The sequence below is a fragment of the Bombus terrestris genome, chromosome 4 (assembly GCF_910591885.1).
Source record: "Bombus terrestris chromosome 4, iyBomTerr1.2, whole genome shotgun sequence".
Lineage (NCBI taxonomy): Eukaryota > Metazoa > Arthropoda > Insecta > Hymenoptera > Apidae > Bombus > Bombus terrestris.
Window position 1 is genome coordinate 15,396,306 of NC_063272.1, and position 15,448 is coordinate 15,411,753.

Here is a 15,448-nt window from a genome sequence, read left to right on the forward strand (position 1 = left end):
ATAAAGTTACAACTGTAGTTGATAAAGAAAGAGTTAATTGCACCAGTATGATTGATGCGATAGATGCTGCTTGTAGGCAGACGAATCTGCCTAGGCAATGATTAAGAAATTTACCATGAACAGTTCTTTTATTTTATCAAATAATCGCTCTAATTAGTGGAATTCTACTTATCATTGTAAAATTGCGATATATAACATAAGTACTTATATAGTTATTTGTGATATTATCATGGTATTGTCGCATGACGAATTCGCGTGGAATTATGCACCAAAAATTGATATGTACATGGGAGTACATAAATTAATTTAAAACCCTTCGCTTGAAGATACTGCTAGGAGATCGTAAATTAACCCTGAGTTAAGAACCGGTAACATAGATCTAGCAGTAAATCATAGCGGAATGTTTAATTATGTTGAGGTGACGATAGTGAAACGATTTTATTTGCAGAATTGAAAATATTTTTCGTAAGCTTGTAATATTAAAGTTCATGTTTAATAGGAAAAGAAAGAACTAATATAAAAAAGAATTTATATTGGGAATTTATATTGTTATAAGAATTAAATATAAATTTGCGGAAAATAAGAATGGAAAAGTAAAAAAGGACGGCGGGGAAAGTGATTATGACAAATATGATTGTTTGTCGAGTACACACAGAATAAGGGAGCTAGACGAAATAGAAGATAAGAGAACTATATTTGACTTATTCGAGTTCGGTAATGAAACGATTACCTATCGGTATAAATTGAACAAAGTACCGAAGTTTTGGCGGCAGAAAGACTGCGTTAACGTACAGGGAAAGAAAACCGTTTATTAGGAAGATGGAATAGAAAAGTTCTCCAGTAGTAAGGATTTTGAAGGGGCAGGTGGGCTAACACACAGACAGACAGACAGACAGACAGACAAGAGAGTACGTATTTTGTTTTGGGATAAAGAAGCATTGCAATAGGGGAATCGGGCGAGAAAGAGGTAAAGTGAGATAGATAGTCATAAGGGAAGCAATGATCAAGGAGAGTAAGATAGACGAGCCAGGGAGGTTTCGACAACTTGTCGTTGCGTTAATCGGTGAGTATCGTCGAATAGATGGGAGGTAGGCATAGCTTATAATAGAGAGAACTAGAAGTAATAACGTGTTCTTTTCTAGCAAACATCGCCTCTCTGTCGCTTGGAACAATGATAGGTTGGCAATCGCCAACGATACCGCAACTACAAAGTGAGAATCCGCCGGTGGGTAACGAGCCTATGACGAACGAAGCAGCATCCTGGTTGACCGGGATCACATGCATGACAGCTGCTTTAACGAGTTTGATAGTCGGCACGATAGCTAATAAATTCGGGCGTAAGATGACCGGTTATTTGATGGCTTTCGCACTTTTTTCCAATTGGTTGTTTACTACGATCGCGACGCAACAAATGTACTTATTTATCGCGCGTTTCTTTGCGGGTATATCTGGTGGGATGGCATTGTTTTTGGTGCCGCTGTACGTGTCTGAAATCGCGAGCGATGGAATACGCGGAATGTTAGGCAGCCTACTGGTATTCTTGTTGAATGGCGGCATTCTTCTTGGTTATATACTTGGAGCTCTGCTCTCGTATCGGTTATTCTCGATCATAATGCTTGCATTACCTTTATTGTACATCGTGCTGTTTCCTTTCGTACCGGAATCGCCTGTGTATTTGTTGCGATGCAATCGAATCAACGAAGCGGCTAGGTAAGCATGGACAATTTTTTCGCCATCAAACGGACGCGCGCAATGTTTACAATTTTGGCGCGACGTTCTTTTTCGTATTTCCTGTAGGTCTCTAACATGGTTGAGAGGCGGACACAAGCCGACGATGGAGCGAGAAATGTTGCGTTTACAGGAAGAAGCGAAAGAGTTGGACGTTCCGGGACGATCGACGAACAAGCTGTCAGAGATGTTTCGAGACCAAGCAACGATCAAAGGATTGTTCATTACACTGGGGCTATTCGGTGGACAACAACTTGCCGGGATATTTGTTATGGTAAGAAAATATTCGCACGACTGTATACGTCGGTCAGCTTTTTTATATTGACATGTTCCTTTTCTTTTCCGTAGATAAGCTATACAGAAATGATATTTAAGATATCAGGAAGTTCACTGTCACCAAACAGTTCGGCAATTATCGTGGGCGTGATTCAAGTGTTCGGCTCGTGCTTATCTACCACGTTGGTGGAAAGAGTTGGTAGAAGACCGTTGCTTTTAACCTCCTGTTTAGGGATGGGTATATGCCACTTTGTGCTCGGAGTGTTCTGTTACCTGCAAACGCTTGGATACGATGTTAGCCAATTCAGTTGGATTTCGATCGTAGCCTTGTCCGTTTATATGATCACATACAGTTTAGGTATGGGACCAGGTCCATACGTGATCTCTTCGGAAATACTTAGCAGGGATGTTGCGAGTTCCATAGTAACTCTCGGGATATTTACCGCTTGGGGCATGGCGTTCGTCGTCGTTAAGTTGTTTCCAAGTGTACTCGCATTGTTAGGTATGCACGGCTGTTTCTTTCTGTTCGGGATCTTTTGCACGACTACGTTCGCGTTTATTTTTATTCTTATCCCAGAAACGAAGGGACAACCTCGTCAAGTAATTTTGGATCGACTTAACGGTATTTTTTACTCGTTAGACAATAAACAATATGTTTCGTCAAATGAAATTACTAAAAGAAATGCACCGCTACCTGAACTAATTTGAGAACATTGTAAATAACGCTTTTCACTATTCGTCAGTCGGACGAGATATTAGATTTTGTCAAAGTACCTGATCGTATAGCAAACATATTCGTATAGTGTGTAGCGGGAAAGGAAACAGAAAAGGAAACAAAAATGAATTGAATGAAGAGAAATGGCCGTTTGTTATGTAACTTGTGTTACATAAACTACTAATGAAAAAGATATTTCATCTTATATTATCATTTCATACATGTGATATCTGTTTTTAAACATGCTTAAAATATAACGATCTTATTTGGATTTTGTTTGTATTTCTCTAGTAAGGATCTGCAAATTGTAAGAAAATAATACAATCATTGAGTTCTTGGGATAATTTATACTAAATGAACGGTGTAATTTCGAAAGAACATAAGAATGATATGTTCGTCCGATTAAAATGATTATAACGTGTAACATTCGATCAAATACACGTTAATCATTGGCACGATTATTATCAGTCATCGGTTAATCTCTGTCGTACATTTCTATTACCAACTTTTCGTTTCTTAAATTTAATTGGTTGTCCATCATCATCACTGTCAGCTACGTCGATTTGCGTGATAATCTTTTCTTTGAAAGTTCTTTGCATCGACGTCGGTTCTGTTTTCTCAAAGACGGGTAATTGTAATTGCAGTTGCTTTTGCTGTGGCAACTGAAAATCCACCGGTTTCGTTTCGCTGAAACGGAACATGTTCGAACGTTGTTTTATTTGTTAATTTATCTAATGATAATTTATTTTTCTCTTTTCCTTTTATCCTCTTTCTGTTTTGTATGCGTGTGTTATTTCTGAACAATACTTACATCTTTTGAACAGTTTGCCAAGGTCCATATGGATGCGATTTTAGCGGAATGCTATAGTCTCGCCTATACGGTCGGCTTTCCTCTTCGGTTCCGGTTTCCGTTTTCTTTGCTGTATTTTCATTTGTTCCTAGTTGTGATTGGGTACCGGATACCTTTCTCAGTTCCTTCAACTTTTGTCTCTCGGCATTGGCCCGTTTCTCTTCGAGGATGTCCGCATTTGCGATCGCTTCTTCCTTATCCAATTGTTTTAATAATTCCTCTTGAAGCGCTTGCTCCCTTGCTTCTTCTTCTTGTTCCGCGAACGTCATGTATCCTTCCTCTGGTGGATCCCAGACGGATTCTAGCGTACAAAATGAATACTAAGAGAACTATAATTAACAGAAGCGGAGAATTATGCGGAAAGTAAAAAAGAAGAACAGAAGGGAGAAGAGAAGAAAGTTCGAAATTGATATACATACATACACGGATATAATATGTACTCACCGTTGCTTTCGATGTGCCAATAATATGTGTACCCTTCGGGACTGAGAGCTTCGTACCAAAGTTTTTGAACAGGTTTCGCAGGACGCTCGTCTTCCACAATTTTTTTCCCTTTTCCTTTTCCCTTTCCTATTCTACTTTTCCCTTGATTCCTATTATCGCCTCTTTGTTGAGATTTCGATTGTTGTGTTGTATGTCTCGAGAGAGTTGGATCACATGGATCGACTTCCTGAGGAAACTGAAATGTTACAATGTCTGTTGTTGTAGTTGTCGAAAGCTTTCACGGATGAGTGCGTTAAAGAGGTTGTTTAGGATAGGACGATCGATTGGTATTTGAATTCTCACCTGTTGATTTTCACCTTTAAACTTAAACTGTGTTTCTGTGGTGGCTGCCGCTACACGATTGAAATTCGACGGCACCTGCAATGTATGCATTTTCTCCTTTCTTTTTCCTTTTGTCAAAAACGAATTAAGATGACGAAAGATTCCATTAATGCAATGCTTTCATTAATATAGGTAATGTCAAATACTCACGTCTTTTGTTTCTAACCGATTGAATTTTTCTTTGATGATTCTGTCCGCGGTCATATCTCTCGTATTGTTTTCTACGTCCTTCAAGTATGCGGCCATAGCTGCCTAAACGTGAGAAACAAAGAGAAACAATTAACTATTTCAAATGCATGTGGAATAATACCTTGCACATTTTTCATTTCATTAACAGCGCGCGCGTGCGTACATCTAAAAAATAAAAAGAAAACGAACGTACGTTCTCCATTTTCTTAATATCGCCTTCGATTTTCTTGTTCTGCTTCGCCTGCTTTGCACTGTTTTTGTGGATTTCCTTAAGTCGTTTGCTAACATTTTCCTTGTGCTTCTTACCACCTTCGTGAAAATCGATACTAGGTTTATTGTCAGCAATCCAACACTTACAGAAGTCGCAAAATTTACGGCCTTGAGACTTCCAATAGTCCGCCCTGCAACAAAATTTAATACAACTCCTCCGTATCTTTCTTCCTTTTCTTTTCGCATAGCATACACGATGTTCCACACGCCAATGGGACAATCTGAATTACTCTTGCGGTAAGACAGCAATTATTGAGAAAGAAAGAAGAAGAGGAAAGAAACGAGAGATTAACAACGTTCGTTGGAAATTAGTCGGCAATTAGACAATCATTTCGTAGCTTTGGGATTTACTGAAATTTACATGATCGGATGATTGCGTTCGTTCGTACGAACGCGTTTTGTCTGCAATAATGCTCGACCTTTTTATTTTCGCTAGTCGTCCATCGAACAAATCGCAATTCCTTCAACAATGCCACGTTATGACAATAATAGAGCGTGTATTAATAGTAACATAAGCCTATAAATAGGTAGCGGGAAGATTAAGGTTGGCCAACTAGCTAATCGTCTAGGAGCCAATTGGTACCCTGGTATCTTTGTGTTAGGTGCATCGTTCGTAATTTCCGCAATACTCTGTCGCAACATTATGACTATTAAACACGTTCGTTTCATAGTACACGTGGCAACCACTCTATCTATCTATAATTGACGATCTTTTTCCTGCTGATTACTCGATTTTTAATGGAACAGAAGTGCGCTCGGTAGAGGCGCGATAGGACGTTCGGTGTACGTAGTTGTTTGCGGCGAGGGCGAGGGCAAAATTCTTCGAGGCTCGAAATCCACCAGCATCCTCGCCGGTCCAACGTATAGCACGCGAATAGAACCGTCAGCCACGATGCCGTTCTTGTAATCGGCCAACACCAGAGTATATTTCCGTGCTTACTTTTTGGCATGAGTGTTTGATCAAGATAGGCGTTTATATCCAAAGCGGGTGGAATTTTTTCGAGAATGATCGTACACATCTTTAAATGATGCTGACAGAGGGAAACAGAGATTCGTTTTAAGCAATCGTCCAATCGTATGACCATCCGTAGGACGTAGGATGAAGTTGCTCAAACGGGGAATTAGCTTGCGAAACTAGCTAGTTGCGAATCAGAAAAATCTTTGATAAATTTCGAGTAGCGGCTAGCCAAAAACAATTGGCACCTATGAAATGTAATTTCCACGACACAACCAACGACGACGACACGACGACGACAACGACCACCACGATGTACCCATCAGGCACGCCCTTAATTTTACGCAACGATTTATTTTTAGACAGGAGAGATGGTACAGAATGGAACGTGATCGTATTTATTCGTTCATAAGTATTACATGTTCGGCCGTCCAAAGCCTTTTCCTCGAAGCTTACAGTTATTAGATCGTTAGATCGAGCATTTGCCTGAAATTGTTTAAAAGGGAATTTCGACGGCCAAACGATTTGAAAATATATGGCGTCGTTCCGAACCGGGTTTGTTACATCGTTTTATAGCTCTACGCTCGAGCGGAAAAAAGGTTCGTGGTTTGTTCTAATTTTATCTTGGGGGGTTGTATACGTGTTTCAACGTTTAAAAGACGCGTCTTATAAACCGCGTGCAATATCGATGTCGTTACTTTGTGGTTTGTTCATCTTTTTGGCACTGTTTACTATTAACCAATACGAATAACAAATAAAGCACATCGTATCGTTTATCACGACGAATATCTTTTACTAGAGAACACGAACATTCACGAGAACCTATACAACTTATAACGAGCCCAATGCTGGAAATCAATATACGCGTTAGATGAATGCATACAGCAGCGATGTCATTCTCATTAACGATGGAACAGGTACACGATATGAAAATTCTGATAAACGACCAACTGCTCCAATTCGACTCGCTCTAAATATACACGCAAGTAGGGAAAATCTTTATCTGTTGTTTCACCGTTATTCCATGTGGCCTGTTTCGAATAGTCCTATCTACGAACTGCAAGCAACATCCTATTATGGCTGCTTACTTTCGCATTTGCGCGCTCTCTCTTTCTCTCTTTCTTCTTGCGAGTCCCTGTGCACCGATATTCGATAAATGCTATTTGAGTTGTTCAATTCGATCAATGCGTTCGTTTATCAGTGGCTGGAAGGCAGCTACGATTGGAAAGCAGGGAAATTGCATACGATGCCTAATAGTTGAATAATTTCACTCTGATTGTCCATCGATTAACGCGGAAAGATTATCTCCGATGTATTTTTACACGAATATCCGGCCATTTATCTTCTTCGAATGACGGGCAAATACGGGAAATCCGAAGGAGGATGCACCGGACCACGTGGGTTTTATGGACAACGATAACACAACTATAAAACAGTGACAAACCGGTTATGTTACAATTCGGTAGTCCAGTTGGTAGGTTCGATACAGGTTTTCAAAGATTCGACGTCGATTTTACTTGTCAATGAGATGCATCGGGATTTCGAACGGCGATTCTATTGATAAATTTTCGAAACGCGGAACTTGATTACATCACTTTTTTTCCATACAACAAACGGTGATTATTAACGGCGATTAATAATAGCACAGGCACAGCGTTTTTTTCTCAATCGATGAGAACGCCATACATGATTGCATTGCATTGTAGTTCTATATAGGGGAAGGTCGGTAAACATCTACCAAGTACTAATAATAAATATGTAAATGGATACGATGAACGTACTTTCTACCCAAACCTTTCAACAGAAAGCTAAGAATAATCTGCACGAATTACGATGATCGTACTACATAATTATCAGTCGATTAGCAATCGATCGTACGAATCGGGAATATATCGTGCAAATAAGAGAGAACGAGAGAAAGAAATAAAAAAAAAAAAAAAAAAAAAAAAAAAAGAGAGGAAAATGAGGATAACGTGAGACGGAAAGCTAAAGAAAAATATCGTAGAAAAGTGTACGTATAAAATCGATGAAAAGACAGCACGTGTAGATTGCAGAACGCCGTATCGTTTGACAGGAAAGTGAAATTGTGCGAGAGCACCTGGCTACGACTAGATCTAGTCGAAAAACTGCTAGACGGTTGGATCGATCGCAAAACGCCAGATTCAAAGGAATAAGTGAAAATATTTTATTTGTAATAATTTCCTTACATATCTGACACACATACATCTATACTCGCATACGCACGTACGTACAAATACTCGTCGTTATCTCCGTAAAGATACAGATAAGTACGCGATAATGGAAATTTGGTAGCTTTGACTATGCTGAACTAGGTTGGTCCTTTGTAGTAATTGTTCGGTCTGCGCTGCAACTCGGTTGTAAAGAAAAAGGTGAAGGAAAATATATCGATAAAAGAAGGATCAAGCAAGAAAGGAAGGAAGGAAGAGAAGGAGGGAAAAGGAAAGGAAGGAAATTGTGCTATACTTGGTAATCGTCAGGATTTCAGATATTTCAGAAAAATCATTTTCGTTCAATCGATACAAACGAATAAATATTTACGCGTACGTATACCGCATTACTGGATTAATGCGAAAGTTCGTTTGTTTTTTGATCGTTTATTTAAAGAAAAACAAAAAAGATATAATTTTAATTGAACTTAAAGAGCTGCTGAAACGCGCAACGATATACGGATCCATAGTACGTATATATATATATATATATATATACGGCTACATGTAAAAAAGTCTTTCGTCTTTATCTTGTAGAAAGATCGTTTTGGACCCTCGATTGAAAGCTAGATCGAAAAGGTGGCATATAAATGGCAAAAAGCATTCACGAGGAAGATTTACGATAGCGATTGACGTTGGTCGTTAGCTTCGATCTGCTCGTATGCCGACCGTTGCTGTCATAACAGCGTGAAATACGAAACAAAACTCCAAATTTCTTCAAACACCGACAAACATGTGCCGTTTTTAGGAAAAGTTGATTTCTTAAAGTCTAACGAGGGGAGGAACGAAACATAAGCGTTATCGGATAAACCGTGTATACATGTTACCGTATACGCCTTTACCGTGTCCTTTCTTTACGTTTCTTTTATCGTGCAATCACGACTATTTGTATAATCCACGCTAGATACCTACGAATGCCAATTTCTTTTCTATTCTCGCAGCGATAAACTGTCCGAGTGCACTTACGAGAATCGCGATTGCCACTTTTCACTTCTATCAGTCTAACATCAGGTACTTGAAATACTATCGTTTACAACTCGTTCGGGTAACGCGTATCGTGTAATAGAAAAGCAATCTTTAATCGTAACTATCGATTAACAGTAGAAACACGTACGTATATTGGTTAACGTTTCATCGAATGCGTTTTCGAACGATTCGATTATACTCGATAGTACGATTTCACGTTCGTATTTGCTTTAAATTGGTAGCTACTTATAATATTAGGTATATTTGAAGAACGGATATGGATGGCGAAAAAAAGATCGCGTATTCGAGAGAAGACTACATAGAGGAAAAAGCAGAGAAAAAGAGGTAAAAATCGATTGGGTGGAAAAGCTAAACTAGTCGGGTAGTAACGGAATGGTACAAGGGAATGGCCCGGAATCGAGATAAAATGGGCCAGGGAGGAACTCTTTGAATCTAGATGTGGATGTGGATGGTGATCTTGTTGGCGAGCTGCTCGACGATCGACACGTATCATCCGGGTGACGTTTTCTTTTGCTTGGTCAGCTCCAAAAGGATCGGATAATGGAGGTCTGGACAATACTCCTGGCTGTGCTCCAACAACTCCAGATGCCTCGACCAAATCATTCCATCGTAACGGTCTATTCGCCGCGCGACGAAACCTCGTTTTACCGCTGCTTCGGTGAATTGCTCGAAAGTAGATCCTCGTCTTGGCGCCATCACCAAGGCGACGCCGTCGTTTGCCAGCCAACCGTAGATCGTTTCCACCAAGTCTGACCTAGCCTCGTCGAAGAAGAGACAGTCCGCGCACAGGATCACGTCGTATAGCTTTCCCGTAAATTTTGCAACATCCTTGGCGCCGCCGGTCCAGCTCTACCGGTAAAAATTCAATTCAGAAATTCCCAAGCTTTTACCGAACACTCGAACAGCTTCGATCGAACGACGAGTGAAAATTCCGTTGCACTTTGCGGCTTTAATCAGCAACGACGGCGACGACGACGACGACAACGATCTCGATCACGATGACACAGGAACATCGATCGATCGTGCGAACGATTGATGCGCTACGAGATGTAGGAAAAAAGTAATTGGTGCGGCAGCGAACGAGACATTGTGGTCGTCGTGTTCGTTGTGGATCGAACGAATTACGTAGTGGCGAAAATTTTTGAATCGTCGACTCGCAGGTACGATTAGCGTAACGTATCGAGGAAATCGCGAGCGTATCTCGTTCAAAGGGTAAACGTTTTCACGATTCTCGAAGGAACAAAAACGGATCCCGATCGGTCAAGAACAAGAGAAAACTGAAGCATAAAGGGTCGCGGTAGACCGACTGGAATTTGTCCGTAGCATCGTGCTAAAGAAAAACGCGCACGCGCGATTCTCGTTGATGGGAAAGCTCGAGAAAGGACTAACGCTCGAAAGCTCGCGCGCGATGCGGTGCGTTAGGTTAGCGGGGCTACCGCGTGGCGTATGTAATGCGCGCCGCGTGTTCCCATCGTGTATCGAATAGTTGCTGCTTGCCTATCGTCATCGGTCTGCTCTACGAGGAGATGAACGAGACGATAGAGGGGCGCGCGCGTGAGCAAGACGAGACGCGTAATAGACGCGAGAAGAAGAAATCACCTTGACTCGAAGGCCGTTGGGGTGCGGGTGTGCGAACGCCCTGACCGATCTGGCTGCCCTGATCGCCCTGGCCGCTTTGGCCCATTGAACCACGCCGCAATCCACGAAATCGGTCATACCGTTCCTAAATATGATACGTCGTACGTTGTTCACGCTGGTCACGTTGCCATCTGTCAGTGCGATTTCCTTCGGATCGCAGTACTTGGCGACGATCACCCCTGCCAGACAGCTCATACCGCCGCCGAGTTCGAGGACTTTTCTGTTTCGACACAGCTGTCGGTTTTTCAACAAATAGTATGCCAAACATTCCTCCGACGGCCAGACGCAGATGTTGCCGGTATTGTTGAAACCGATCAATTCGTTCGCCGTAAAATTCTTGTTTAATCGACGGATCTCTACAGTAAACAGCTTGTTCTCTAAAACTGTCGAATATTCGTACCAAACTGCGGAATCTGGATCCGCGGCACTGCTCTCCATCCGGTCGACTCTTAACAAGTCGAAACTGGTGAAACGGCGAACCGAGATCTCGTCCTCCGTGTCCACCGAAATTGGTTCCTGGGGACCGATCAGCGCCTTAGCGAGGATGCGCCATCGTCGTTGCGCGGTACTTTTCTTTTTCCCTATTTTGTCTTCGAGAATGCCGTCATGTCCCACTTTTTGTATCTGCGGCTCGCCGATTATACACTTCTCGGACATTTTCTCTTTTTCCGGTCGCGCTTTCCATCGAAATGTGCTCTTCCGATGCTACGAAAGGACGCGTTTCGTACCAAACATCGAAACATGAGAACGGTCAACACCGACCGGATCATCCACATGCTTCATCGTAACGCCGTGCATTTCTTTCCTTTTCTTTTTTCTTTCTCTTAACTTCTTTTCCTTTGCTTTCCCCTTGCCTTTCGAAGTTCGACGACTCGAGACTCGGTCGGGACGAATTCGATGTCTCGGGAACGACTCTTGGTTCTTCGTTCCTCTACGAAGACGGGTGAACGAGGATGAACGAGACAAGGGACACGAGCTGAGACTAAAAGCGCGAAGCCAACTTCTAACTCGCGCCACGCGGATGCCGAGCGTTCACCGCGTCCGTTTCACGCCTGCGCGCATCCTCCCGTCTCTTTTATCCGCTTTCCACTCCGCGCAACTTCACCCTCCGATACACCCCGTCCCTTTGCCCTCTCCTCCCTCGCACCCCAGCCGCATTGCTCCCCCGACACCTCTTTCTGACCCATTCTCGCTTTGATTCACCGCGTCTCTTTTCTTCTCTTCGCGTTCGTTCTTCCTTCTCCCTTCGTTTCTACTTTTTCTATCCCCGTCTCTATCTCCGTCGCTCGCTCGCTCGATCCCCTTTCGTAGGAAAAGAAAAAGTAGAAACAAAACTAGAGAGGACTAGCTTTCTACTTACAATTAACTAACGCTACAGAGATATCGTCTATTTCCGAAAGTTTCGATCTTTGCCTCTTTTAAGGATAGTAGCCCGGACCCGAAACGATTCAACCGGTCAACTCGTAACGTGTAGAATAAAGTTTGAAAAGCTGGCGGCGCCATGAGTTCGCCGATGCTCCTCTGCCACTCTGTCCCGACAACGTATCGAGGTTACGACAAACGTGGCGCTATTCGTGGCGCTATCCCGGAAAACTGGCAAATATACGATGATATCGTGAGAAGAGATCTTACACGATACGAGAGGCTGTGTCCCTCGAATCTTTTATCTCGCGTCCAGACGATTATTCTCTAAAACTTTTTCCAATGAAACTTTACGGCGAAAGTCAAAACATTTTTCTCAATACCGCGCTCTCATTTTCTCCGCGTTGGCTTCGCTTTTTTAGTCTGCTTCCATTCGCAAAGCGCGGTGGCAGCCTTTGCTTCTACCTATGATTCATAAAAATAAACAAACATCCACAGGATTATCAGGATGCGGGGATGAGACATGGCTTCGCGAAAGAAAATGTATATAGCTATGTATGTATGTATTTATATAGCGTATCTAGTAATTATAGATATATAGCGGACACGGCTCGGACGAGCTTTGAAATAGCGCGACAAGGTATCTGTTTGAGTTGTCTGGTCGATTTTAATCGGTTCGCCTGCGGCCAATCCAATTTGCCTTAAACGAGACAGAATTTTTAACGGTATTATTACGTAAAACGTAACGCGGTAGAATACTTTACACCGTAGTGCAACTGTTATACGCGGCTTACCAGCCAAACGATCTCTATTTGTCGCTTTATGCTTGTCGAAAATATCGTTGTCGAGATGATTATTCTGAATTTAAACTCGGTCGTTCGATGAACGAGGAAAAAATGCTAGCTAACGAAGATGCGACGATAAAGGTAATCTCGCATTGCAGGCCGATATAGTCCAATTATTTTTGTCACGCGATTCTATCCAGCGAGATCATGTCATTTTCATCATTGCACATGCACATCAGCCTTAATACGGTTCGTTTTGCACATTCCGTAAATTGTAATAAACGTATAAATTGTAATAAACGTATTTGTGTATTTTCGGTAATCTTTTGTAGCGGGGCGATTTGCGTGTGTCGACACGTGCATGTAGCTACCTATTATGCTTATGCAACTGCAAAGGATAGAAAGGGAAGGGGAAAGAAAAGATAGTAGCAAATAGAGGGAGAGTTGGTCCATTCGTACATAATCTACTTACTTTATGTTATTTGACACGAATAGAAGTTGGAGACAACGATACTTCTGCTTTCATTCAAGCGCGTAGCTGATAGTCTCTGTTTGCCAAGACGCATATAGATTTTCTCGCACCTCGTTAAAACGCGAATTAACCAATAAGATACGCGAAAACGAATCTTTTCCTTACTTTTACTTTCGAGTTAAGGAAATCGACATTTGGTGAAACTATAGGGAACTGTTATCTCCTCTCCGATTTCGACGATTTTCAAATATATTAGAAAAATCAACATTTTGAATGGCTTCTTCCTATAAATATAACCGACGGTTGGTTTTAGTTTCCGAGATACTTGCGAAAAACAATCGGCATCACTACAATGAATTCTGCCTATAATTGTGCGTCCATAACAGCGTATGCGTCATTATTGGTTGTTGGCCGCGTCATGGCGCGACGCCTGGATAAAGTGACATTTAATTCAAACCTATATAAACTATACACAAAAGATAAAAATTAGATTTAGGTTAGGCGTTATTTTATCCGATCGCCGCGCCGTGAGGTGGTTGGCAACCAATAACGATGAATACGCTGAATATAGGCAGAATTCACCATAATGGTACCGACAGTTTCTTGCGAATATCTTGGAAACTAATATCGACTATCGTTTATATGCATAGGAAGTAGTTGTTCAAAATGTTGATGTATGTAACATACTTCAAAATCATCGAAATTAGGGAAGAGGTGGCTTTTCTGCAGTTCCTTCTGACATTCCTTTTCTGTTGATTTAAATACACTTTAATGCGATGTTCGATATAAAACATTCGGAATGTAGCAACGAAAGTTAATCATTTCTGGAGATATCGTTGAATATCGATTTTTCTCTGAGAGGAAATCGGTTGACGACAATACGAACAGAATCGGAAAAGTAAACAGCTCTTGAAAGAACGAGGCATGGTGAATGATACGATACAATACGATAGATACAATACAATTCGAAACGATATGATACGAGCCGATCCGATTTGAATCGACGAGGTTGCCAATAGACAAGTAGGTAAGAAGTACTGAAATGGTTTCGTGCTTGCCTTTCAGTGCAATGCGGTGATTTTGTATTCTTGCGGTGTTCTCCTGGCAGACCCTTTCGACGCACTGCGTCTAATTTGATCGAAACTCGAAACTAGCTAAATTCTCTTTTACTTCTTTCTCTCGGTTCTCTCTTTTTCGCTCACCAAATCCTATCTTTTTCTCTACTTTTTCCGTTTTATTTTTATTACTGCATCAAAACTCCTAACGTATTAGCACTATTGACTTTTTCCACGACTGTCCTTGTGCTTGTTTCATCGACGCTTATTGCACAAAAATTTGCCAACAGCATAACGATTGCCAACATTTCTATTCGTATTATCGCGTTCTGTTCTGTTCCATAACGAGTACAAAATACTTAGTATTATAACTGCCCATTATTTTATTTAAAAATATTGAACTTTTAGGTTAGAAGAAACTGCAATGCGGATTTTAAACGAATCAGAAATCAGTTACGTGTGTAGTGTAATAATGAAAAAAGTAGTCCGGCATGACAAGATGCGATGATGTTTATTGAATATGTATTTTTTATGTATTCACGTAAAGATACGTACACATACATACAAGTGTAAAGCGAGAAAGAGAAGCAATAAATGTATGTAAGAATGTTCGATGTACATACGTACATATAAGCATTCCTATAAATGAATATATATATGTGTTTACTATAAAAAAAGTTGTATAATACTGTACTTACATTTTTTAAGTCCTGGAGAAGGATTCCTAATGCGTCTTCATTAATTATGAACAATGAAATAAATAGTTTTCATAAAACTGTCTTTTTTCGAATCGCACGAAAATCTAACCTCAAAATATTAAACACATTTATTCGAAATATTTTTAAATTTTGATTTGATTCATTGACATTTCCTTCGCGTTGTATAACATTTTCATTAAACTAAGATAGATTTCTCTATATAAAAGTGTATGTAAACGTAAAAGTAAACGAAAACACTGCTCGTACGATATCACCGTATGAAACAACACATAAAAGCGAAACAGCTGATGGCGTAGGGCGTAGGCGATATAAACTATAAAGTATGTACCAACTGTAAACGGTCGCAAATAGCAAGTGATCAACTAGCGCCATCTGGGATTGGAAGTATGAAACA

The 15,448-nt window shown here is 41.0% G+C and overlaps 3 protein-coding genes and 1 long non-coding RNA gene across 4 annotated transcripts; 2 read left to right on the forward strand and 2 right to left on the reverse strand.

The window, feature by feature from the left end:
- The first annotated feature begins 157 nt into the window (after positions 1-157).
- On the forward strand, positions 158-2,990 carry LOC100644600 (facilitated trehalose transporter Tret1). Its single transcript, XM_020862811.2, has 4 exons — positions 158-1,063; positions 1,143-1,710; positions 1,798-2,002; positions 2,077-2,990. Exons 1-4 carry the CDS (start codon positions 1,000-1,002, stop codon positions 2,710-2,712), a joined length of 1,473 nt encoding a protein of 490 aa, XP_020718470.2. The 5' UTR covers positions 158-999; the 3' UTR covers positions 2,713-2,990.
- Positions 2,904-15,366, reverse strand: LOC100643401 (WW domain-binding protein 4). The gene is made up of 7 exons (XM_003395207.4): positions 15,034-15,366; positions 4,777-4,984; positions 4,545-4,646; positions 4,356-4,430; positions 4,014-4,248; positions 3,531-3,870; positions 2,904-3,406 (listed from the first exon to the last, which is right to left on the reverse strand). Coding segments are annotated over exons 1-7 (1,185 nt in total). The 5' UTR covers positions 15,036-15,366; the 3' UTR covers positions 2,904-3,183.
- On the reverse strand, positions 7,970-11,695 carry LOC100645442 (calmodulin-lysine N-methyltransferase). The gene is made up of 2 exons (XM_003395223.4): positions 10,623-11,695; positions 7,970-9,872 (listed from the first exon to the last, which is right to left on the reverse strand). The coding sequence occupies exons 1-2, from the start codon at positions 11,316-11,318 to the stop codon at positions 9,513-9,515; spliced, it is 1,056 nt and encodes a 351-aa protein (XP_003395271.1). The 5' UTR covers positions 11,319-11,695; the 3' UTR covers positions 7,970-9,512.
- LOC125384966 lies at positions 13,269-15,142 on the forward strand. Its single transcript, XR_007223850.1, has 2 exons — positions 13,269-14,307; positions 14,744-15,142. It is a non-coding gene; the product is annotated as an uncharacterized LOC125384966 (long non-coding RNA).
- Positions 15,367-15,448: the final 82 nt, after the last annotated feature.